The following is a 26607-nucleotide window of genomic DNA, read 5'->3' on the forward strand; positions in this document are numbered from 1 at the left end:
AGTGGTATAGGACTCTGCATGGCTGTCAAGGGGAAATGGGGTAGGGCTGTGACTGGTCAGCCGGGACAAGTGGTGTAGGGCTCTGGCTGGCCAGATGGGGCTATTGGTAGGGCTCTAGCTGGCCGGGTGGGGCAACTCTTACAGGGCTTTTTTCAGCAAGGCCAGGCCAGCCAGCCAGAGCCCTACACCACATGCTCTGGCCAGCCAGCCAAAGCCCTGAACCACTTGTCCCAGCCAGCCAGCCAGAGCCAGACAGTGCAGATATTGTAGGCCTCTGGCTAGCCTCTAGGGGCAAGTGCTTTAGGGATCTGGCAAGCTGGCTGGGGCAAGTGGTTTAGGGCTCTGGCTGGCCGGCTGAGACAAGCGGTGATAGGGCTCTGTCTGGCCGGCTGAGCAAGTGGTACGGCTGTGGTGGGTGTCCTTGTTTGAGGTAAAACAGAACCAATTTTCTGATCTGTAATTTTACTTTTTAGCTGCGCCTCTCCTAACTGACTAAAGTCTGAAATTAACAGCATATTGTTCAGAAACTGTTCACTCTCAGAGTGATAAGACCTGATTATACCAAGAAATGGTATGCACACAGGCTCTTGCTTATACTTATTGCTATAACAACCAAGGTCAGCTAACTTCACTGTTTGCCCCCTTGGAGGGTCGGAAGCGGAGAAGCGTAGAGGGGTCCCACCCGCAGGGAGGAGCGGACGGGACAGGTGACCCAAAACTGACCAACAGGGTATTCCATCCCATCTGCATCACGCTCAGTATAAAAGCTAAGTGATCAAAGGGGCAAGGCTGCTCTGGCTCGCTCTCTTTCTTCAATAGCCGACGTCTGATGAGGGACCCTCTCTGTTTGTCTGCCTTTGATCCCGATCTGAGCATTCCTGACCCTAGTTCCGGAATTCAGCTCCTGTCCGTCGCTGACTCCAGTCTGCGACTTTCCCTGTGTCTGCTGGTCACGCGATCATCATCCTGGGAGCTGGATACGGCTTTGTATATATTGTATACTTTTTTTTTAATTTTTACTATTCCATTATTATTTACTGTTTTCTTATTTATTATTATTTTCATTAAAGTAGTTTAGTTTTTTTTCTAAACTCGTAAATCTCCTTATCTCTTCCTCTCCTCTCTGAGGAGAGGGGCGGGGGGAGGGCCATCTGTCATTCTGATTGGCCAATCCGGCCAAAACCACGACAGCGGGACAGCCAAGGCAAGTGTTGTAGAGCTTTAGCTAGCCAGCCGCAGCTAGTAGTACAGGGCTCTGGCTGACGCACTGGTCAAGTGGTGAAGAGCTCTAGCTACCCGCCCAGGGAAACAAGTGGTGTAAACCTCTGGCTGGCTAGCTAGCTTGGGCAATTTTAAGGTTCAAGCTGGGCAGCCAGATGAAGTATTTTACGATCTGGCTGGCCAGCCAGGGAAATTAGTGTAGCTTTTGTCTAACCAGATGGGGTAAGAGAGGTAGGACTCCGGTTGTCTGGCCGGGGCAGGAGTTTTATGGCTGTGGCTGACTACTCCTGAAAGTGATGTAGGGCTCTGGCTGACCCCCCAGACCAAGTGATATAGGGCTCTGGCTGGCCATGCGGAGTAAGTTGTGTAGGGTACTGGTTGGCCCACAGGGGCATGTGGTGTACAACTTTTGCATGCCAGTAGGGCCAAGTGGTATAGAGTTCTGGCAGGACAGCCAGGACAAGTAGTATAGGGTTACGACCTGACGACGAGGGAAAGCTGTCTAGGCCTCTAGGTAGCTGCAGAGGAAAGTTGTATAATACTGAAAGTCCAATACCACTTGGTGCAGGGATCTGGATGGTGGGCCAGAAGAAGAAGTGTATGGCTCTGGCTGCACAGCCAGAGCAAGTGATGTCGGGAACTGAGCGGCTAGTTGGAGACAGTAGTCTTAGACACTTGCTGACCAGAAAAAGCCCTACATGACTTGCCCTGGATGGCCAGACAGGTACCGACAACACTTGCCCCAGCTGGCCTGCCAGAGACCTAACATAACTTGCCCCAGATGGCCAAACTGAGCCCTAACATTACTTACCTTGTCCGAATACCAAGAGCTCTACAGTACTTGCCCCCACCAGAGAGCCAGACCACTACTCGATTTGCCACGACCAGCCAGCCAGAGTCCCACCAACACATGTCCAGCTGGCCAGAATGAGCTCTACACTATTTACACAGGTCAGCCAGCAAGAGCCCTAACACTACTTCCCCCATCCGACCAGCCAGAGCCCTACCACCACTTGCCCTGGCCAGCCAGTCAGTTCCAGACACAACTTGCACCGGATGGCAAGCCACAGACCTGCACAATTACCCCAGCTGGCCAGCCAGACCCCTACCACCACTTGACTCAGCCAGCCAACCAGATGCTTACACCACTTACCCCAGATAACCAAAACCGGCCCTAGAGCGCTTGACCCGGCCAGCAAGCCAGAGCCCTAAAACCACTTGCCCACCCAGGTAGCCAGAGCCTTAACGTAACTTCACCCAGCCAGCCAGCCAGAGCCATAGAGTGCTTGCCAAAGCCTGCCAGATAGAGCCACAACAGAACTTTTCCCAGCCGGCCAGCCAGAGCCCCAGAGCACTTGCCCCAGATGGCCAGACAGAACCCTAACATCGCTTGCCCCAGCCAGCGCCCTGAACCACTTGCCCTGGCCAGCCTGCCAAACGCCTAACATCATTTGCTATGACCAGACAACTAGAGCCCTATCAGCACTTGCCCCAGCTGGCCAGCCAGACCCTAACCCTTGCCTCAGCCAGCCAGAGCCATACACCACTTGTCCCAGATGTCCGGTCACTTATACAGACCGCCGGCAGAGTCCAGTCAGCAATAACAGCATCACGAACAAGCGAAACAGATATTAAATGGGTAATTCTAAAATGGATACAGTATGGAAACGATACAGTAACGCCACATTACCCTTCCAGTAGTTCTCCGGGTTCTTTTATTCTGAGCCCTGTAGCAGGTCCCACGGCATCACGCTGTCCCGGGAATCCGGCAGAGCAGGAGACAGAGTTTTGAGGCCCGTTTTGCACCTCCTGCTCCTCCCTCAGGCACGGCACGGCACCCATTGCACTCCCCTCCACAGGCCACACCGGCCCCTCAGTGGGTAGGGCAGCCCCACCCACATCCCACAACCTGCCAATCACAAGGCAGCTAACAACTACGAGCCAGCCAATCCAGAGGCAGCTGACAGGCGCCCCAGAAGGTTCTGGAACCCACTGTGGAAAGCCGCCATTACGTGGGGTTAACAGCTAAATGAGGGCTGCTAGAATGGTGGGGGCGGGTGGCGATGGGGTGAAATAAAATAAAAATAAAACCCACGCAGAGAAGCTGCTGCCCAGAGGAATGATACAGCCACAGCAGCCGGCTGCTGGCGCACACCAGGCCCATGGCAGTTCCCCGCAGCCAGCCCTGGGCCGCTTCACCCCAGCCATCGGCACAGCACCAGGCCTCGCCCGGCAGCCATTGAGAGCAACCTGCTGCCGAACCAGGCCTGGCTGTGCTCTCTCTCCCTGCCATAGCCTTGCGCGCTCCTCCGGTGGCAGGGCTGGTGTTTGGGTACAAGAGGAAGAACAGGCCTGAAACCCGGAGGAAGCTGGCAGGTTTCTTGCTGACTTCACTGCACACTGCTGTTGATTCAATAGCACCAAGAAGTGCATCGCAAACCCAGAACGTTGGAGATCTTATTGATAAACACGACCCTTTAAAATAAAGAGTAATGACACACATGGAAAGTTGAGGAATGTCAACCTGAAATCTGCAGTCAGTCACTCTTTCCTTCAGAGACATGGTATAGTTACACCTGTGGTGCCCTCCTCGCTGAAGGCCAGCTTTCCTTTCCCCTGTAAAGCCACCTCCTTCGTGCAGCGGACGTGCAAAGTTCCTGTTAAAGGAGAAGCCGCTGCCTGAGCATTCACACACGCTCTCGGGTGCGCTCCCTCTTTCTTCAGGCTTGACCCTAGGTTTCCCACAGCAGAGTCTGAGGTGTTGGATTTTATAAAATAATTACTTTAATTGAAAGGTACAACACCAAGGACAGCCCAGGCTGGGTGCCTCCAAAGAGAGGGACCCCAAACAAAGAAATCCCTGGGCAATTACACCCTTGTGATCCATACACCTGCTGCTCTCGCACTGTTCACATGTCTTTTAGTCCAATGGTGATTTTTGGTCTGGGATCTTCTAACACCTTATCAGATTCTTTTTCTGTGTCCAGCCAGGCAGGCTCTTTTCTTGTTAATTTGCAGTTTCAGCCAAGGGTTGGAGACTCCTTGTCTTCTGGTTCACACTCCTTGTGCACCTGCACTCGCTGGCAGAACATGGAGAACTGAAGAATCCCAGACTTGGGAAAAACACTGCCAAAACATCAGTGTGATATCAACATCTTTCCCATACTAAAAGACTAAACGCAGCACTGTACCAGCTGCTAGGAAAATTACTAAGAAAAACAACTATCACAGCTTAAAGACTTCAGCAAATCTAAGTACTCCTGCTAAGTAAAGCTAGGCAAACAGCAGAGATCACACCATATTATAATCCTAAATAATTTATTCTAATTAAAATTTACGTATTTACATTAAACAACTAATATCCCTCAACAGTTCCCACCATTAAATACTTTGCAAATTTAAACTAATCTGATATAGTCAATGAAATTGCAATATTTACTTAGTTTTCCCCTTGTAAGCAGGAGGACATGCTAAGCACACAACCCGTTTTGGAAACTTCTTTGCTGTGACCTCCTCCAATTTGCGACTTTGCGTAGCCTTTCTCAAATCCATCAAAGATTCCTCACTCAGTTTTCAGACACTTTGTACTCATCAGCTCTTCATTTTTCATCACACTACAAGACTGGCTATCTCCAGAAGTGTCATTCATTGTAATCAGATAGGGATGATTCTCAGTCTAAATCTAGAATCACCGAATTCTCATAGATCAACAGCAGAATTGACTTTTCAATTTTTTTTCCTATAAATACCCAATAGGAATTTAAAGAGCTCTTACACCATGAAAATGCGTAAGCTCACACCATAGACAGGAAGGTAAACCTGAATTTTGCCTTCAGACAGAGTGTTTTCTGTGGTCATCCTGAATGTGAGCTAGCACATGATCCTCTTCAAAAAAATACACATTTCCTTTCTGAACACAGGGGGAGCAAGAGCTATGAAGACTAAGCAAAGCAAGAACAACCCTGTGGGAACAAGATGAGAAAGGTTTGTGGGTTTTCCCCCATGAAAAAGGGCAGTCAGGAAGTAGGATTGTAACCACAATCATCTGTTTGCTCTAAAGAGACACCAACCATGTGTCTTTGCCTACGGCAGGGTTAGAATACAAAGCCAGAGGTTTTATCTACAGAAAGGACATGTGTTAAGATATACTTAAACAGCTAAATAAATTACATAAACAATCCCAGTTCATAATGACTGTGGTGGGTTGACCCTGGCTGGATGCCAGGTGCCCACCAAAGCTGCTCTATCACTCTCCTCTTCAGCTGGACAGGTGAGAGAAAATATAATGAAAGGCTCACGGGTCAAGGTAAGGACAGGGAGAAATCACTCACCAATTACCATCACAGGTAAAACAGACTCGACTTAGGGAAAATTAATTTATTACCTATCAAATCAAAGTAGGGTAATGAGAAAATAAAACCATATAACACCTTGACCCTACCCCGCCCTTCTTCCCAGACTTAACTTCACTCACAATTTTCTCTACCTCCTCCCCCCAAAGCTGCACAGGGGGACAGGAATGAGGGCTGCAGTCAGTTCATCACATGTCTCAGCTGCTCCTTCTTCCTCAGGGGGAGGACTCCTCACAGTCTTCCCCTGCTCCAGCATGGGTCCCTTCCACAGGGTGCAGTCCTTCAGGAACAGATTGTACCAGCTCGAGTCCCCCACAATGCCACAAGTCCTCCCAGCAAACCTGCTTGAGCATGGGCTCCTCTCTCCATGGGGCCACAGGTCCTGCCAGGAGCCTGCTCCAGTGTGAGCTTCCCATAGTGTCACAGCCTCCTTTGGGCATCCACCGCTCTGATGTAGGGTGCTCTGTGGGCTGCAGGTGGATATCTGCTCCACCATTAACCTCCTTGGGCTGCCCAGGGACAGCCTGCCTCACCATGGTCTTCACCACGTGCTGTAGGGGAATCTCTGCTCCGACGCCTGGAGCACCTCCTCCCCCTCCTTCTTCACTGACCTTGGTGTCTGCGGAGTTGCTGCTCTCACATATTCTCATGCCTGTCTTTGGCTGCAGTTGCTGTATTGTGCAGTAACTTTTCCCTCTTTGTAAATATGTTACCACAGAGGTGCCACCACCATCGCTGATGGGCTCGGCCTTGGCCCAGCAGAGGGTCCGCCGTCTTGGAGCCAGCTGGCTTTGGCTCTGTCAGACGTGGGGGAAGCTTCTATCAGCTTCTCACAGAAGCCACCCCTGTAGCCCCCCTGCTACCAAAACCTTGCCATGCAAACCAAATCAATGACATTCAGGAACGCCTTTTCAGTAATAACAAAAAACCACCAACTTTTATTCAACATTCTGTAAGAAAACATACTTCATGAAACATACAAGCAGCACCTTATAACTAAAATAAAGCCATCTTAAAATTACTACATACCATTTAAGATAAAATTTAACACAAGCATTGCAGAAAATACAACATTAATTACCAAGGCTCCTCATTAATTACATAGATGGCTATACCCATCTGCTAGCAATGTTCTGTTTTCCTTCCTTTTCTTTTTTCCTTCTAAAACAACAGTTCCTAAATCAAAGCTGCTGCATGTTCTTCAGTTCCCATCTCCTGATACAGTTTGAACTGACTGCCACCTAAGCAGCACGTTCCTCTAAGCAAGCAACAGAAGTAAGATTATGCTTATATCTACCAAGTTAAACTGCAGTTTTATTAACATTGTATGTATTAGATGAAGGTTTAAGCAAACCACGCCCATCCACCGAGCCGTTAAGGTGCTTGCCCTGTTTCCCTGTCCATTCAGTCAGGTGCATGGACCACCCAAAAAGAGAGGGGGACTGAGGTCAGAGCCCTGCTCTGGCCTCCTGAAATCCCCAAGGTCCTTCTCTTTTGACAGTGACACCCGTTAGTGGAAGCAAAGACAAGCAGGGACTGAACTCTTCTCAGGGATAATTACCATGTCTGCTTTCCAAGGGGTTCCTCATGGGTTCTCCTGGAAGACCTTCAGCAGAGGGAAGAGGGCATCAGCTGTGGAAAACAAACTGATCCACAGAGAGATTTCTTTTTAGGCTTCCAGCCAATTCTCAAAAGCAAAGAAAGAATCAGATTTATATGAGGAACAGCAGAATTGCAAGGTTAGCTCAAAGCTAGCTGGGAGAGACGGAAGAGTCAAAACCTGAAGTCAAATACTGTGGACTTTTTTTCTGGCAAATCAATGGGAAGAACTGCATACTGAATCTCCAGGCTTGTCTTCTGGGAGTCCCCTTGTGCTCTTGACCACAGCATACTGAGAGGACATGTCTCCTTCACTGCATTTGCAGGACGCTGTGGATCCTGAAGGCAAATAGTCATCCTTCAAGTCCTCAAGTCCTGGAGGACTGCACCAACTGAATTCTGCAGGAGTACAGCCATCAAGCACTGGGGGAATGGAGTGATCAAAATCTGGTGAAAAGCAGTCCTCAAATCTGTGAGGATTGCAGTGCTCAGATTCTGGACGGGTGGTCTTCTCAATGTTTGGGGCAACATACGCTTCATTAACTGAAGCCTGAGGCTTTACAGATTTCATACTTTTGAGCCCTGGCAGCTTGGGTCTTTCTCCATCTGGAAGGAAATGAGTCGGTTGCGTAGAAATCTCTTTAATGCCACTGACTAGACAAGATTATGATGCAGACATAGGAAAAACACAGGGCCAGAAGCTGGCAAAGGCTAGCCAAAGAATATGTGCAAAGCAGTCAAGAAGTATGTGCAAAAGAACCCCCATCTACTTCCCATCCTCCAGGAGGGAGGGAAGCATGGAGAGAGAGGGGCCAGGTCGGCCCCTCACCAAAGAAGCTGGTGAGCTAGAGGCTGCTGACCAGTTGATTGTAGACACTGGGGCACCCTGAGCCATATCTCACAGTGCATACTGTCATTGCTCGCCCACAGGGCTGGTTTACCCAGGGCCAGGCCTTCAAGAGGTTTATGGAGATGGGGGAAGATGACAGACCCCTAGGTGAGCACTTGCCTGCAGAACAGCCCCAATGGGTGCAAGCGTTCACAGTAGCTCCTCTATTTATATCGGCTGCTCCTTCCTGCCTCTCGCTAGCACACAGTAGGAGCGGACGCCTGTGGTTACTGCAGGGTTCAGGTGTAGCACACAGCCTGCTAGGCCTGGCCTGCCCACAGACCCCACACCCACAGGGTCTCCCTCAGCTCCCACCGCCTGTGTAGGCAGAGAGGCACAGCCGCCCCTGCAGGCTGCTGGCTCTGTTCATAGTGCCTGAGCTCAAGCCTTTCCCACAGCCCCCAGGGAAAGATGTGGGTGTAAGTGCAAAGGACATGGGGACACCCACAAGCACAGCCTCACCATCCCCTGGCAGGAAGGAGCACCACAGGGGACTCTCCCACCTGGATAGCCAAGCACTTCAGGGCACCGCGGCCTCACTGCCCACTCTCTCCTCCATGCTCAGGTGGTGGGAGCGGAGCTTCTGGCCAACAGCTCACTCCTGCCTGCACTGGTATCTGCCAGTAACGCTGAGCAGAGCCACCCAAGCATTTTGGACAGGGCTGGCTGCAGCTCTGCACGCCAAGAGGTAGAAAAGGCCTGGGCTTTAGTTCCAATGGCAGTGCATTCCCTGACCAGAGCATGGGCCAAAACACGCTGCCCTAAGCACAGGCCAGGTGCCGAGCACAGCAGCACTTCCCCTGCCCCAACCAGAACCTTGCTTCCAATCCATTGCACAATTCAACGGGAAATTCTGTTAAAGCTCTTTGATATTTTGAGTTCAGGTTTTGCTTTTGCTTCTGCGTACCTTGAAATCTGGAGACAACAGAATACATCACCTTGTCAGCTGTTGCTGGGTTAGCCTCTTTGTTGTTTCTCAGCAAATCATTAGTCTTTTGCTCAGTGAAGTTTGTACCATCTAATCCCTGCACACTAAGATTTTCACCATTTTCTGAAAAGAGAAATAAAACACATTTAATTGAAAACAAACTCAGTGTGTGGACAACAAAGAAGGAGTTCGGATGTCAGTTCCTGGTCTGACTTCTGACTGCCTTCCTTTAGACACTCTTCTGAAGCCACTTCTAGGACAGGAATGGAGGTTTTCATAGTAAAAAGAAGAAAAACACTAGCTCAAGGTTCAGAGTTCAGACAGGCAAAATGGCTTTGGCAAACACGCCAGGCACAGAGTTTGTGACCAGTGCCTACAGTTATAGTGTTTTCATCTGAACATCATTACAACTGCCCCTGCAAAGTGTTCCCGTAGTAGTTCAACTTGTTTCTCTCAGGCACTGTTTGATGAATCCAGCGCTGACAGAAAAGTAGTAACCAGTCTGGGGACTCACATGAGGGTAAGGAGCTCTACAGGAAGCTCTATAAGTAATTACGGGGATCCGGGCTAAGTAATAACCTCCATGAGGAAGTATCTTGTTTAAACCAGAAAGCAAACAGAAATGTCTATATTTCACAGCTGAAGCCAAGTTTCTAAAATTATTAGATTTGTATATTCACTGAAAAGTCAGAAAAAGTGTAAATTGAAACCTAAGTCTCTGCCATGCCTCTCAAGTAGAACATCTGAGTTTCACTTCACTTTACCCACTACCTCCATCACTTCCTATAACTACAAAACAAAGCAGGCAAGGAGCTCAAGAAGAGACATCTATTCCCTGAACCACACAGTTCACACGTGATGCCTCTAGTGTTGCAGTGCTCAGCACTCCAATGCAGGAATCACTTCTGGCCACCAGAGAAGCCACTGGGTTCCTCACGCACCCTCTTTAGGGGTGACACCGGGGTCTGCTCCCTTTGCTCCCTGCACATCACATCTGGGTGTTGAGCAGACAGGCTCTGCAGGCTAATGAGCCACATGTGCCAAACACTGCAATAGCCTGGCTCTGAGCTAGGGTGGAAACTCCTCCTGCCGAGTGGGAGGAACTGCGCAAGGATCACAAAGGGGAAGAAGGAAGAGAGCATGGGGAAGACAGAAGGACAGACAGATGGAAGGATCACTGCAGTTAATACAGGAGAGATACTGTCTGCCCTGCATAGTCTGAATCCAACCCCTCTGCCCAGAAAGCATGATGCCTAACAACTGTGCAGGCGATTGGAAGAAGGGAAAGCACCAGCCATCCCCAGGCAGTGAGTAGCTAAATCTCTGCAAACAGCTGAAGAGCTCACAGCCCAGTAGATTAGGGTAGGAAGGACCTGAGACTGCAGAAAACTCATCATCTAGAGAGTCCTAGTCCAGCGCACATGAGATTACCCTGGTATTCATGCTGTCAGGAGCTCTAAGTACTTTCAGTAATTTGAATCTTTCAAATTTCAGATAATTCTATGCTAGGAAAAGATCCCTTTGATTACAGTAATCAGTTTAAATAAGACAATCAGGCCTCACTAAACCACTCAGAAAAATCACACTCTTGGCTCCCTCTCTATAATCGTTAGGAAGCCACACAGTAATGGATACTCACGTGAACAAGGACTGTTTTCCTCCCTTTCTTTATCTTCCTCAGGATTGTCTCTGTCATCTGTAAGTATCAAACTTGCACGTCGAATGCTTGGTACTGTGATCCAAACTTAAGCCAAGTCAAGTAAAAAGCAGACGAATACACTTGAAACGTTTGCAGAAAGAGGTGGAAGAATTCAAACCCAGCATATCTCTCAATTCCCTACAGCTCATCCCTTACTAGAGAAAAGTAAGGCTCAGAAGCACACAACTAAAGGCAATGGCTCTGACTTAAGTGCCCCTCACCACTCTGAACCATGGAGAATATTTTACCCACCCATCATCATGTATTTTTCAGTCTCTTCATGCACGCCCCTTCCTCCAAGAATGCACCCTCCCCCCAATTCTCTTTTTTATCTGACCTTTCCTAACCCCAGTCCTCTGTTAAGATTTTAAGCCTTTCAAATCACTACCCACTCCTTCACACCATATGGGACAAACTACCTTTTGTCTCCACTACCAATGTGCTGGGCCAATTTTGCATTTGAACCGCCTGGAGGCGCTTTGGAATAACTAACAGCTTCTTTTCAAAGAAGGCCACCATCTTCCACTAGGCCACACAAACCCACTCTCTCCTCACCTTACACATTTGCTGCAGGGACCCATGATTCTCATTCCCATCTTGCCCCCATTTGTGTGTGAGCTACTTAAAACTGACAAACCAGATCTTAAATTTGGATTAAAATCTCACACAGGCCTTGGTGCTAACGTGCAGCTCCTGAGCAGCAGCACAGCTTCATGCATACTGCACAACACTGCCATGGTTCAGCCCGGTTAACAAACACTCACCCGCACAGCTCCAGCAGTGACATGGTGTCTGGGCTTGGGGAGGTCACATCACATTCAGGCTAGGGTCACTGACTCAGGAGTAAACATGGGTGTCCCACCACTGCTGGCACTCACCAACACTGTGTTCCCAAAAGTGCCCAAACCCAGATGAGCCCCACCGGGCAGAGATATGAGGCCCTGTTTTAACAGCCAACATTCCACCTCCAATGACAAAACCATCTCTCAGCAGACCATGGAAACAGGAAAACGGCAGCTGCTGGGACCTTCTAAGGCCTTGCCACAAGTGCACCTTGCAGACGCACGGGACCAGCCTGGACACTCCTAGCACAGGACTTGGCAGGAGGCAGGGCTGAAAGTCCTCTCATCAATGTGGGAAAGCCTCAGGCAGTCAGCCCCTGCAGAGCCATGTGCCATCGCCAGCCCTGACCGCAGTGTAAAGCTGCAGCCTGCTAGTCTTAACCCAACTCATATTAGAAACTGCACTGACAGATATTCCCTGAAATGCAGAGAACTGGATCTACACAGGAATGGCTATTTAAATAGAGTTTCTGTATTCTGAAAGCATTGAATAGGACTTCTTACCTGATCTGTCTTTGTGCTTCTGAAAATGCCATATCAGTGCAACCAAGACAGTAATAGTTACAACTCCTAGTGATACTATGAGAATATAGAATGGTACATGAAGAGGATTTCTTCCGAATGTCTCCTTTTGCTCTACAAGGAAAGTTCAGTTGTAAAAAAACACTTCACTGTACCTTCATCCTCCTGTACTATGTTAGCTTTATTGATCTTAACTATTTTTGTAACATCCTGTTAAGTACATTATTGTCGGAAAGCTGACTTCTAAAACTGAAGGTTCCTTTCTTTATTTTCTCTAATGATTTTACAATCAAAGGGCCTCTTTTCCCAAAGCATATATGGGAGCCTGTAACCCATGACATCGGGACAGACCTCAGCCAACAGCCTGGCTCACTGGCTCTTCTTTCTGCCTCACACCACCAACTGAGAAACATGTAAGGTGTGATAAGAACAGATACTGAGATATATTCACACACTAGGTATTTTAGTATCACTGTGTGATAGTCAGCTATACCAGTAAGTCTCTCTGTATCACTCTGATTGGGTTTCTGCATCACGGAAAAATCCAAAGCCTTGTGTACAGGGAAGCGCATGCAGCACTGAAGCAGTGCTCGTGTCATTTCATTGAGAAGCTAAGATAAGATGTCACTGCCCAGAACTGCGCTGGCCCATGAACACAAGAGTCGGCATTAAATGTAGGAGAAGAGACAAGGAGGAAATGTGAGTCATTTTTTCACTACAGTTGGTTTTCTCTCTTAAATGTGTCCCTTGCCCAGTAAAGGCTAATTTTAACCCAAATGAAAAAGTTGTATTGATGTGACTACACTGGTTGTATCTCTTACACTGTGAAATTTAGAAGAAAACTAGAATTGTAATTTAATTAAAAGTTTGCAGTTTCCCCACCACAGTAACCCTTGCAGATGTGAAAGCACATTTTTCCCCAACTTGGGGGAAACTCAAATTCACCAAAAAGTTCTTCAGATGCATCTAAACCAGCAATCATTAGAACACAACACATCTACTGTCTCAAAAAGTCATTTTTCTATCACAGCTCATAGTATTTTCAAAATATATTGGAGTAACAAACTAGAAACAAAATGACACTTTCTGCTGACTAGGCCGTTGGCTGGAACAGTCATGCTGGCAAGCAAACACCCAGCTTTACACACTCAGGCTTACCCTAGCTAGTCTTTGTTTCATCCATCTGTTAATTAGCTAATTGCTAGTGCATTTGGGGCAATCTCTTACATAATCCATCTGGGATTGTGTATTGAATCTGGATTCAAGAAAAGAAAACAAAACAAAACCCCTTTGCTTAACTGAGAGCCAGCATTTTTACGTGATACTCACCAACTTTCACATTAGCAATGCATTCATAGACAGTTCTCCCATTTCTGTCATTCGCTTCTATAGAATATCTCCCACAGTCACGTTTCTGAATCCTGTCTAGTCTGAGACTGTAATTAGACACAATCTCAGACCTGTTACAATATTCCTCATGGTACCAAACCCAAGAACCATTTGTCCAAGCAATTTCTCTGTTTTCTTTTTTCCAGACTACCTGGAAGAAGTGTTTCAGCTTTGTCTCTGTTAGATTCAAGAACATGGATCCACCAATAAATTCTGTGATTTCTTTGAATGTTTCCACTCCTGAGGGGAGAAAAACATAACTGCTTATTATTGGGATATTTTACATTCCACAGAGAGTGACCACAAGCAGGAATATTCCTTGTATCTCTTGTTAATTGGAAGTGTTCTTCCTTTTCAAATAGTTATTTGAAATATCAGCCTGAAACCAATACAGAGAGATGCACTATAAGACTGCTTTAATATCTTAACTTGTAATAAGACAGCTTTTTTCCATTTTAATAATGTTTCTTCCATTTCACGTGCCTACACAGATTTTCCTCACTACAAGGTGGGCCCAGGGCTAGGTAAGCTATGGGTTAATGGACTCCACTCAGCCTTAAAACATTCATTGGTGCTGTCTGCACAAGACTTACGTAAATTGAGGGCAGCCCCTTCGCACTTTGTAACTCCATTATGGTCTCTGCTCTGCCTGTGGCTTACGTGCATACCTCAGGTAGTGGTAAAATACCACCCCCAGAATGCTGCAGTAGCGGCACAGAGCTTAAGGTGAAGAGCAAAACCCCTAGGGTAGATGGGCACTGCTTAGCTCACGCTGACCTCTGAGTCTGCATGGGTAAAGGGTCACTGGTACCACAGGAGCTAACCCTGTACCTGCGAGTAAATTGCTCTGTGCTAGCTTGAAATTGTACCCAACATGCACCCTCAAAGCACCCCCACTGCCACCCTCCTCCCAACAAGAGATAAGGACAGAAAACGAAGGAGGACATTGCGTGTGCTGAAAAGAGCAAAGGGAACTTGAGGAAGGACACACACAGATTTGGAGCCAGAGCACTCCTTCAAAAAAACAGACATGGAACCGCTCATGCCTCTGTTCAACGTTTGGTTTTACATCATGCCTAAGACCCAGGTCTTCTTGCAGACCATTGCACTTTGGAGAAGGCTTGAAATGCAGCTAGACTTTCCAAAATTAACTTCTAAAAGACTGTTTTACCAACACGAGAATGACCCTTAGGCACACAATTGTCCCCAACAGCCATTCCAGACATCAACCTGTACATATAGAGACCCTCTCCCACCTATGCAAACTATGACATGACACAGCACTGACGAGGGTGGATCAAAGTCTGGGTTCATGTTACAAAGGGCCATTTGAGTTGAAATCAAGCATTAGGCAAACCACAGGAGTCCGAACCCTGGTAGGACCCTTTCCCAATTCTGGGTTTTACTGGGTTTTCCCATAATTATATTTTTCTTCATGCTGGCAAGTAAACCATAAGCATGGCCTGGCCAGGGCTCTTGGCTTACCATCCTGTTGGAATTCAGAAGCCAGATACCTTCTGAACACAGGCCCTGGACAAGGAAACCTGTCAGAGTAGCATACACCATCTAAGTGTTGTTTTCAGGATTTGCCACACAAATGAGGGTATCTCCTTGCTCTGCTACCTCCAGGCAAACTACACTTCTAGATTTATGTCCTATGACACAGCTATACTCAGAGAATGGAAGGGAAGAAATGTGGGAACGTTTCTCTGGATATTTAATTCCTCTACAAAATACAACATTTGGGAAAAGACCCCAAAGACAAAACAAGGCACACAAACAGTGCAAGGCCACCTACTGAAAATAGCTCATCACACATGCATTGCACGCTCGGACTTACTATGCAGTTCCAGGTTAAAAGTTTCCTGATGCAAATGGAAGCCATCCTCATCATATACTTCTGCCACATACTCTCCCTCATCCCCCCATTGTGTGGGGCAACGGCTCAAGCTGCCGTTAGGGAACACGTGGGCTCTGTTGCAGTAGATCACAGGGGCATTTTCTGCCTGTCTTATCTTGGCCACTCGCTGGTTTTCTTTCTTCCACATGATATGGATGTACCTGACTGATTGCACGCAGTTCAGGTCAAAAGTAACACAGTCACCTACATGCCCTCTGACAAGGTGCCCTGTTGAAAGGGAGCACATGCATATTTACTTAAGGGATGCACGGGACATCACACATATTTGTTTTTTGAAATCTCTTACTAACTTGGAAGCATTTCCACACAGGCTTACAAGTCATCTACCAGGAACCTGCATGCAGCCAGAGCTTGCTTTTAAGAGCAAGGCAGGTAACAAACTAAGTTCCTGAACAGTTCCTTGAGAACCATGAGAAGGTCCATTTCCTTGTCATGCTGAGGAAGCATTTTGATTGGATTTGATTTAGGAATGGAGAATCCTACTGGGAGGGCCACAAGACATATCAAGAATGTATTATGAATCGGCATCCATCATATATATTAATGCCTAGGGATATATCTAAAATATTGTCTTCAACACTGTTCAAAACCCAAATAGTAACTTTTAACAGTTTCCCGACAAAACTGGATCATGTCATTTGCAATAGCTGCTATGTCAGAAGTGGAAACAAACCCTATGCCATAAGTTGAATTTGGCATGTCTAAGTTATAAAATTACTGTTGTCTCAAGGTCTGAATGAAAATAACTCCCATGCAAATGATAACTGCTTGCTTCTGAAAGGCAACTGCTTCTGGGCGAAGATTGTTTTGCCCTGACAAGCAAAGCTTCTGCTTACATTAAAACCACCTGCCATAATATAGTTCAGTTGCCTAGCTATTTCAAAATAAGATACCATGCATCTCAAACAGCTTAAAACAACTCCTGTTTGTTTGTTTATCCATTCAATGGATAAGAAGGAAAAAATTTGTCTGGTTCCTACCTCCAGTAAACAGAGGATGGGCACTAACTAAAAGGCACAAAAAAGGATTGGCCCCAAACAGCAGTGTAATCAGAACCCTGGTTGACCTCAATAGCTATGTTAACACATATTTCAAAATAAACTTCTAATTTTTCTAGTAAATTCCGGTAAATTTTCTGGTAAATTCAAGCACTGGATAAAGAGACAGAAAACCAAGATTTGAAACAGAGTCTAAAATTAGCACCCAGTAACTAAATAAGGAAGCTCATAAGAGCTCAGCACATTTAGGAGCTTAAATGGTTTGGTTTAAAAGTCTAATTGTAACATCTTGCTTTTAGACTTGTAGCACAAGCGTAGATGCTAATTGCAAGTGTAACAAATGTTTAATCAAAAATATAACATGCAAGTGTTCTCATCCAGATTATCAAATGAACTCAAAAACAAAGGCAGAAGCTGCCAACTGTGAATACATAATCTATACATCACTAAGATAAACAAGCGTCTGATCCAGGCATCCCAACACAGAAAAACAAGGACTTTAAAGTGAGAGTTTACACCCACCATGCACACGTAGCTGAAATTTGCTTTGGTAGAGACAATGCTGAGAACTGTTGCACACTGTGGCTGTGTACCATCCTGCATCCTCTTTCCCAACCACGCGGAGCCCCAACGTCCCATTAGGAAAGACACGAATGTTCTGGCCATGCCTGGTGTTGTCATACGTCCAGCGCTGTGTGGACTTATTTCCCTTGTGCCAGCTGATCCAAAAGGACCGCTCCAATTGGGCATAGTCAAGGTCAAAAATAACATAGTCGCACACTCTCACATCTACCGTTGTCACATCCCTGCAAGCTGAAAACACAGTGCACACACAGAAAAAAGTTCAACACCAAACAGTTCAACATAATTACAGCCATCAGGCTGAAGCTCTGGCAATGACACGGGTTTGAGAACATCCCCTGAGAGCTGGGATTTAAGAGAGAAAATTGGGATTCGCTTCCAAATCCAGCTACTGAAATGTATGATCTCAAACTAATCACTAAACTCTGGTTTGTCCGAGTACCATAGATTATGCTCAGGTGGTTTTGTACTAGTCTTTCTCCTTAGCAGTTTCATAAAGCTTGAGAAATTTCTTTAAAATCTTGTAAGAGATTTTTGATGAAATAAAGCCACAAATGGCATAACCTGATACATGTTGAAAAGTATTCCTGACAGCTAACGAATCCACCATTTTTATTATTTGTAAATATGAAGACACAACTCATACTCAATTAATAATATCTAGTAAGCCAACTCTGTCGAATTGTATTTGTTTTATTAGTATTATCTTGCTAGAGTTTACTACAGCATTCCTTCAAACATTAAATCTTTAAGAGGAAGCTGTAAGCTTAATTAATTAATATTCTATTTTTAATTGCTTGACTTTTTCATATTACAAATATACTGACGTAATTCCATTAGCTGAGGTCTTTTATTTCCCATTGGAATTAATTTCAAGCAGAAGATGCTTAGAATAGCAAGTGCAGCAAGCTAAAACACTTTGAGAACATAATTTTGTTTCGACCCAACACTCAAATGTTGTCCTAGTCCTGCAGCTAATAAACTCAGCAGCATAAACCTCTAAGAACACATCCATACCAAAACAGATTTTCCATTCCAGTTTAGCATAAAAGCATGCTGCTAGTAGGAAATCATTAAGAATTAAATACATTTACTTACCTTCAAGAATAACAAGTGCACACAATGCAGCCTGGAAGGTGAAAATAGGTAACATTTTGGATGGAAGTGACTTTTTCTTTGCTATTATGTATACACTTCTTTATGGGCTTGTTCACCAGGAAATCTTTAAATCCTGCTAGCTTAGAACCCTAGTGAATGATACGGCTTGAAGTAAGAAGACGAGGAGAAATATTTAAAGTATTCTTGCATGCTAACCATTTCCTTACTGAACCTGACCAAAGAATTCTGAAATAGCTATTTTGTTAAAAAAAAAATCCTGTGGTTGAAACCCCTGTTAGAGCAGTATCAGCTATGAACTTGTGGGTATGCTTCCCTTCTTTCCAAGCCACAAGTGGAGGTTAGCACTATCAGACAATTTTTCACAGCAAAAAGAAATCCAGAGAAAAGGTGTAGCTGCAGGTCAGCAAAGGAGGATTTACTGCTGGAGATGGACTCACATGTCTGTACAACTGCTCCTCTGGCCCTCTGCGAAAATACTCCAACACTGCAAAAGCTCTTATTTGTGTTTGGTAAGGTGCGTAGTGGTGGCTTTATCATCAAAAGCGTGAGAATGTCTACCACAAAGAACTATATTACAGTTACCTGCAGTATTGGAGCTTTCCCCAAGGAGACAAAATTTATGTGAAACAGGGCAACACCACACAGCAACCCAAAGCAGCGCCATGCGTCCTGCTCAACTTCCAGTTTTGCCTGAGCATGTACATGACCAACCAAACGAAGCCACAGGAGACAGCACAAAGCACTTCTTGATACACCAAAGGGGAGTATGTGAAGAAGCCAAACTCACACGAGTCTCTAGAGAAGCCCATGATTCCAACACACCTCTGTCAGCTGAGTGGTCACCTTAGAAAGTAAATTTATTTCTGGAGTTCAGAGAATCTGATTTCCCAGCCTGACAGAAAGCCCATAAATTAGGGTGAAGCTTACCTTTGCAGTACGTGCACCACACCAAGGCTGCAACTTGAGCAGCAAATTATTGATTGAACCTGTCTTTGCTGCCTCTTGTTTTTCCCCAAATCACTGCATCTACTTCAACAAGGAAAACTGCACATGGGGCAGAGCTGACACACAGGATAAGCAACAAAATGGACAGAACTTCTGGGGAGGAGAATAGGTTGCCTCTCTTTCTGCTTGTCAAGCAACGCTTCGGGCCCACACTCAGCAAGTATAGGGTCATAGAAAAGCATGCATCCAAGAGCCTTAAAATGAAACAAATGTCAACTATCACACACTGACTATCTAAAATAACTGCCTGCTGTGGTTCCCACTCATATAGAAATGAGAGACATCTCAAAAGGGACCGCCTGAAAGACCTCAGCCTTACTAAAAATATATGCAGCCATTCAATCAACAAGTCAAGCACTTCTCATGTGCAAGCTTTACCAGAGAGCCTCCATAACCTTCATTGCTACCTTCACTGGATATGTGTTTGACCACGAAATACAGCCTTGTGGGTCATCTTTACTGGCTTGTTTCAGCAAACATGGAAACTGTGAAAATCACAGCACTCTGAAAAAGAAAAAACTATGATTACACATTCAGAAGAAAAGGGAGGAAAAACTGCAAACTAACTTCTTTCAACACAAAAGCATTCAAATTAATTGCAAGAAACAGGCACAAAAAGCCAGCAAATACAGTAAGTCTAAACCATGCACAGTCCTGCACCAACTCAGAGAAGCCAGATAAACAGCCAGAAGCCTGTCAGTGCCATCTGCAGCCAACATCATTCAATTTCAAAAGATCTCTGAAGGAGAACAGCTAAGCCAATAATGAGCATCTTTCACCATAACAAAGATGGACAGCACGCTGCCTCAGATACCCCCTCCTCAATATCAATCCTTGTACGGTAGTCAACACCTAGACCAGTAAATGAGTCCCACAAGCAGTGCGGGTCCCCAGAGGCATCCATTTGACCTACTGCTGATATACTGGTGATGGCACAGGTCCTCTTCCTTCCTGCCTGCCACACTAAACTGGTGATGGTCCTTGTTACGTGGAAAAATGGCAGCAGGTAGTTGGTAAGCAGCTAAGTCTTTACACAGCCCAAAACAGCAGCAACGCTTGCTGAATAGTGGCAGTTGGCGTTTCAGCTATTGCTTTATCCTGGGTTCAAAGTGGAAAGATGTTGACTTGCCCCATTAGTCACACTGGTCTTGTTAACATCAGTGGGCCCTTCATAATTCTCACGGTATGATGAAGACGTGTATGCATGCAGGTGTATATGTGCCTATGCACGTATTTATGTGCAACTCTATTTAAGCTTTTTGTTTTAAGCTTTGTCTTGCTTGTTTGACCCTCAGGCAGTCATCATAATCATAGAAGGCTCAAAAGAAAACCAGCTGAGTGACTCCAGCCTCCCTTTGATAGGCTTCTCATGCAAAACCTTCATGGAGTACTAGCCCTCAGTATTCTCATAATTACCTTAACTGTTTAAAAAGTCTCCTTTGGTAATCATTTCTTCTCAGCATCCACAGACCGCTGAAGCCCAAATAATTTGCATATACCATTACCTTTGGGCAGATAAGGCATGCGTATGTAATTTCAGGTACACAGTTTCACTTAGAACTTGTCAACCGATCAGTTCCAATTGAAATGAAGCTGCAATGGGACCCGAGGCTGCTATCTTTTACTTTGCATAACACAATTACTCTGATGAGACCGACAAAATACATATTTAAACAAATAACCACATTAATATAGCTCAATTCCTGGATCAACCATTACCTAAAATGATGTAATTCAACAACGCCTGAGGGAAGAAATGGGGAAAGACTGCCCCCTTCAGTACACAAACACCTTATTCCCCAGATCTCCGAGAGCAAAATCTAGTTTTCTTAACACATGCTGGGACATTTATCTAATTGAAAAAAAAATAATAATAAAGCAGAGTTATTTAAAGCTGTACAAAGAACCAGTTGCAAGTTCTCTCTGGTGAAAAACAAGCTTTCAAATATAGAGAATAAGCATCTCATTCATGGTTGTTCTTCCAGTTCTCCCACAACTGTAGAAGACATTTCACCCATTCTGGTTGGCTTTCCAATGCTGTTAACTGCCTGATGTCCCTCCACACACAGGACTACATTAGCGCAATATTGCTACTTCACAGAAAACTGCTAGAAAAAAATGAATGTGTACCTGTCACTTCCTCTTGCCCAACTTCTGCTGCCCAGTATGCTCTTAAATGTGTTTTCTAAATACCTAATCAATGCCCTGACAAGACTCTACATCCCCAACGAAACTGATCTCCCAGCTCACTCTGTTTGACAAAAACATAAAAGAATGGGAGTACTGACTCACAAGTCACCAAGTATAACATTGAAATATATCTGGATATTAAAAATACAGTAGTAGACAACTGCAAGCTTCAGCAATGCCAGACTCAAAACACTATTACAGGGCAAAATCTATGACATTTGCCTTTTTCTTGAAAGTGTTTCATCCATGATGCTTAAGCGAGCCTTTTTTCTTCCTACAGACAGAAGTGTGAATTAAGTAAGACAGACTGCATTTTATTTTGAGCAGTCTGAAACACTTCAGCATAAAACATGAGGAACTACAGTGCTTTACTGCAAAAGTTTCACATTTTAGAAGCACTTTCCACAATATAGGTTGAGTTCTTCCTCTAGACCACTAAGATTACATTTTCAGCTTAATTAAAACTGAGAAATCAGTAGGTAGTATTGTTTACAGATACAGAAAACTCAAGTGAGCGAGAGTAAGATGTTTACTAGAGTATCATGTTCAGACATTTGCAAGGAAAAGACTGTAAAAGAAATCTGTAAAACTGTGACGTAAATTATATCATAAGTTACACTCCTCAGATATATGGATCAGAGTACCGCAGCTACAACCATGTGAACGCAAAGTTGCAGATACAACCTTTAGGCGAAGGTCGCCAGGCCACAGATAAAGTTGACTTGGAAGGGCCTTACACAGGAAGGAAGCGTCACTCCATGCTTTCCTTTCTTATAGGCAGGCCTTTAGGTGGGTCTTTAGTGTGACTCGGTATGGCAGTCCTTCTTCAGCGACCATGGAAACAGGCAGCACAGGCCAAAAGGAAAGATGGAGTACATGGCTTACATTTTGCCGTTTCCATCAGTGCCACACAGATGCAAGAGCTACTTTGCCCTCCCCTGAAGCCCCACACTCGCTCCCCACCGCCACGCTCCCTCGGCCTGCAGCCCCTTCCCACACCGCCCTCTCCGAACTGCTGCTCCCCTGCATCGACCCCTTTCCTTCCACATCTTTTCTGCCTTTCTCCATGCCGGGTCCTGCCGGGCCACGACCCCGACAGCCGCCCCAGACCGCCTCCCTCAGGCCGCGCACGGCAAAGCGCCCCGCGGCGGCGGAGCCCCCCCAAGGGTGAGCGAGGAGAAGCGGAGTGGCAGCACCCACCAAGGGGGCGCGGAGCGAAGAACGGCTGGGCTCCCTAATGTGTAATAAATACATAATGAAATAACTGGCGCCGCGACCCCGCCTGCCGTGTCCCTACTGCGCATGCGCCCCCCCGGCACCTGTTCGCGCCCCGAGGGTAGGCGGTGCGGCCTCCCGCCCGCTGGTGTCTTCTGGGTATCGTAGTCCAGCACGGGGCGGCGGCGGGGGAACGGCGGCCGCCGCAGGACTCCGCTTCCCATGGTGCGCAGCGGCCAGCGGCGGGCGGCGGCGGTCAACGGGTGGCGCGCGCCTGGCGGGCCGTTAGCCGTTGGTGGTTGGCAGTTGGGCAGCCAGCAGTCGCCGCCAGGCGGCGTGTCCGGGCCCCGCTGCCGGGCCCTCGGGCTGTTAACGAAAAAAAAATACTAACTCGGGCCCTTCCTCGTAAAGGGGAGCCGCGTGGCCCCGCCCGAAGGGCAAGGGCTGACGCTTGGAGCGCCAGCGGGGCTGCGTGAGGGCCGCGGGCTAGGAGAGTCGTCGTGGGTGGGAAATGGGCATCTAGTGCTCCTGTTTGTGAGAAATGTTCTTTCACGTGACAAACCGCTTTTGAGAAGCCCTTTGTAACAGCTCCTTGAAAATTCTCGGTTATTCCTAGATATGGGGGGGTTGGAGGGGTCATCAATTACTCCTAATCCTTCAGTTACAGACGCGTTAAGGGAAGACTGAACGCTAGAGCACAGAACTGGCCACAGCCGTGAAACGGGAACTGGGGAAAAGGAGGCTGAGTGGGGACCTTATTGCTCTCTACCTGAAAGGAAGTTGAAGGGAGGAGGAGGTCGGTCTCTTCTCCCAGGTACCAAGCGATAGGACAAGAAGAAATGGCCTCAAGTTGTACCAGGGGAGGTTTAGATTGGCTATTAAGAAAAATTGCTTCACCAAAAGAGTTATGAAGCAATGGAAGAGGCTGCCCAGGGAAGTGATTGAATCACCATCCCCGGAGGCATTTAAAAGATGGGTAGACTTAGTGCTGAGGCACATGGTTTAGTGGTGGACTTGCCAGTGTCAGGTTAATGGTTGGACTCAATGATCTTAAAGGTCCCTTCCAACCTAAACAATTCTATGATTCCATGACTCAAAGGGTCAAACGAGTCCTTGGGCAGCGCTCTGCTAGCACAGAGAAGCATCACCTGCCACCATCTGATGAAAGGCAGTCTCCTGTTTCCCTGGTATGAGGAAACAGGCCGCATAGGGAATTAAAAAGACTTAGACTGTTTAACTAGCAAACTATTTAAATCATATCTGTCTTCTAAAGATGTGATAAAATTCAGCATCTGTTGAAAGACTCTTCAATGCAGTTTCCCGGTTGCTTTTCAGTCTTTGGGGTTTCTCCAGTTCTTAGCCCGTACTTGGCTTTGTAAGAGCGTAGCCAAACCAGTAAATCTAGGTAATGGGTAATTAAGCAGTCAGCAACTGAGATAAAGGCAGTCACTCCTGTAACTGACAAGTTTTATTGGGTATGTACATAAGTACATAAAGCATAACCTCCATTACCAAGCTTGCACCAGTCCATTGGCTGGCTGTCCCAGGTGCCTCAGGAGCTGGAGGCTTGTTTCCAATTAATTCAAGCAGAGATTCACACAGGTGTGTTTGCTTGTTCTTCTAGTCCTCATGTACATTTTTTCCCAGTTACTCGATGCTGGGAATCCCTCTGCGTAGTCACTGGTTGATCTTCCTCCTCCAGCTGTTATGCTCCTTTATCTCTACAAGGGCTTTTTTCCTTATCTCTTTCTGTTTTACTTAAGGAGTCTTAAAAATCACACAATGACAGCCACTCTCCATTTTGGATGAGGGAATGGCCCATCACACGTTCCTTACACTAATCTTCGTGCATGTCAGCTACACACTGCTGGTCTACAAGAGTGTACCAATGATTAATATGTTTTATGGGGGAGGTAAGCATCAAATAAGAATAAATCTCAGCTACGTGTTACTTGCCAAAGTAAGTAATGAATCAGGTGCGCAAACATAACTCTGAGTTTGCATCTCTCATGTAATTGGCCAAATACATTGAGGTCGATTTCTTCAAAAAGGGAGTGAGTACCATCATTTATAAACAAAATAACACATTAAAAATAGCAGATCCATGGATATGCACCCATCTATTTTTTTTTTATTTCTATTTGGAAAATCTGTAGTTTATCTAGTCTGGGTAAGCTCGAATCAAACCTAGCGAGAATTTTGAGGTAACAAAGGGTTGCTGTTCCTGGGCTGCCCTGATCGTGTGTTTGTAATAGCTTTGATGGTGGTTCTAGTCCCAGTCAGTCATAGGTGTCCTTGAGTCTCCTGGCAGAAAGCTCTTCTTTCTGCATCTATTTTTAAGGCTGCTAGCAGATTTGATTCAAAGCAAGAAGCATAAAGCAGCAGTTACTAACAGGACACAATATGAATACCTTAAGCTGGAATCCTCCCAGAGTGCTGGCGTGTATTGTAGTCTGAAGAATGTATATCCCTGAAACACAATGAAGTTGCCCTGATCTACTAAAAAACGGAACATGACACGGTGATGCTGCTAAGCTGTTTGACAGTTTGCTTGTTCGCTTGCTTTTTCCATGAGCACATGCCTAAATTGGGGCAGCTGCATTTTAGCATTGATATAGCATCTGCTTGGTTTCCAGTTTTTTAATCAATCTAATGATGCTTTGCTTCCCATCAGTTTTTTTCCCTGAAATATAATGGACACGTGGAGATACTCAGAACCTGACTAGACATGGTCCTGGGCAGCCTCCTCCAGCTGCCCCTGCTTGAGCAGGGGGTTGGGCTAGATGATCCCCAGGGACGCCTTCCAACCTCAACCACTCTGTGATTCTGCAATTCCCATATCAGAAACTATCAGGGCTGGGGGGAAGCTTTAATACTTCAAATCCAAACCAAGGGATGTCATTATCTTCTTGGCAAGCACTGCACGTAACGTTTTGCAGTGGTAACAAACAGTCTTATCTAGGCTATGGAAAACCGCATGCGTTGATGGAGCTGAAATACCTGGAATAGTGTTTCCTGTCAAGTGGGTTTGAAGAAGAGTTAGACAGCAAACTGGCCACGTTGTTTTTTTCTCTTTTAGAGCAGTGCGGCATTGGTGTTCTACATATGAGTGATTAATGTATCGCTGCATCAAAAGCTCTTTCAGTGTAGGTGAAAATGGTTAATCAAGACTGAAGTTTAAAAAACAATCTTCAGTGGGCAGCCACAATCCTTCAAATGTCTTTAATAAATTTCCTACCTTCTATTCAGGTGGCAGTTTTGTTGAGTGTAAATTAATTGCTGTAAAAGCTGTGGGTAGGTATGGCATTCCTTTCGGCGCTACAATACCAGAGACCGGTAAAGCCGAAGGTTAGCTAGAGCTTACTGCAAAACGGGAAAATAGTTATTCCCATATGTAGTACTTCTCCTTATCTACTGTCATTCTCACGAGGGCTTTTTCATTGCTTTTCTCCAACAAGCTCTTCATTAGACATGGGGGTTTGGTCTTTTCAGTGATTTAAGCATTTTGGGCTTTTTAAAGACAAAATACTTTTAACACTAAGAGCACAGAACGTTTTAAAACTCCTATATTGGCTTTGTCAAAACAAAAAAAGGGAAGGGGTCTTGTAAATCACTAGCCAGCTAAAGTTCAAAGTCATCAAACGATGAAATTGCTCTGAAGCAGTAAAACAAGGAGCCAAGGCTTCACATGGTGGTGTTTCTGAACTAATGCAGCTATTTTGAAATGTAAGAACTTTTTCGATAGCATCTGTCTAGATTCAGGCAGTTGTATTTTAACAGTGATCGAGTAAATGCTGGCTTACCATTTATGTCAACATGGAGACACTTTGCTTCTTTCCCTTTTCCTTGAAATGTGGACACATTACCCAATTTGTGTGCTTTATTGCTTTATGCGTTTTTAAGACAGCCAAACCCTTTTCTGAAGATTTCTCCCAAATTACCAACTTTTAATTACTGAATCGTCTGCAGGATGCTACATGTATGTTAACATGTAGCCCATAACATGTAACCCATAATTGCCCACATCTTGGTCACAGAATCACAGAAATGTTGATTGGAAGAGACCTCTGGAGTCCCACCTCCTTGCTCAAAGCAAACTATCAGCAGCACCAGATCAGGTCAGCCATGGCTTTCTC

General features: G+C 45.8%; 1 protein-coding gene across 3 annotated transcripts; it reads right to left on the bottom strand.

The window, feature by feature from the left end:
- Positions 1-6249: 6249 nt before the first annotated feature.
- LOC134521667 (uncharacterized) lies at positions 6250-18975 on the bottom strand. 3 transcript variants are annotated; one of them, XM_063348375.1, is made up of 8 exons: positions 18041-18975; positions 16883-17173; positions 15282-15569; positions 13382-13681; positions 12035-12166; positions 10629-10733; positions 8969-9112; positions 6250-7778 (listed from the first exon to the last, which is right to left on the bottom strand). In XM_063348375.1, the coding sequence occupies exons 1-8, from the start codon at positions 18093-18095 to the stop codon at positions 7390-7392; spliced, it is 1704 nt and encodes a 567-aa protein (XP_063204445.1). In that variant the 5' UTR covers positions 18096-18975; the 3' UTR covers positions 6250-7389. The 3 variants fall into 3 exon arrangements, with proteins under 3 accessions (XP_063204445.1, XP_063204448.1, XP_063204455.1); XM_063348385.1 differs by having other exon boundaries at positions 7604-7778; positions 9000-9112; XM_063348378.1 differs by lacking the exon at positions 15282-15569.
- Positions 18976-26607: the final 7632 nt, after the last annotated feature.

This window comes from Chroicocephalus ridibundus, chromosome 1, assembly GCF_963924245.1.
Source record: "Chroicocephalus ridibundus chromosome 1, bChrRid1.1, whole genome shotgun sequence".
NCBI lineage: Eukaryota > Metazoa > Chordata > Aves > Charadriiformes > Laridae > Chroicocephalus > Chroicocephalus ridibundus.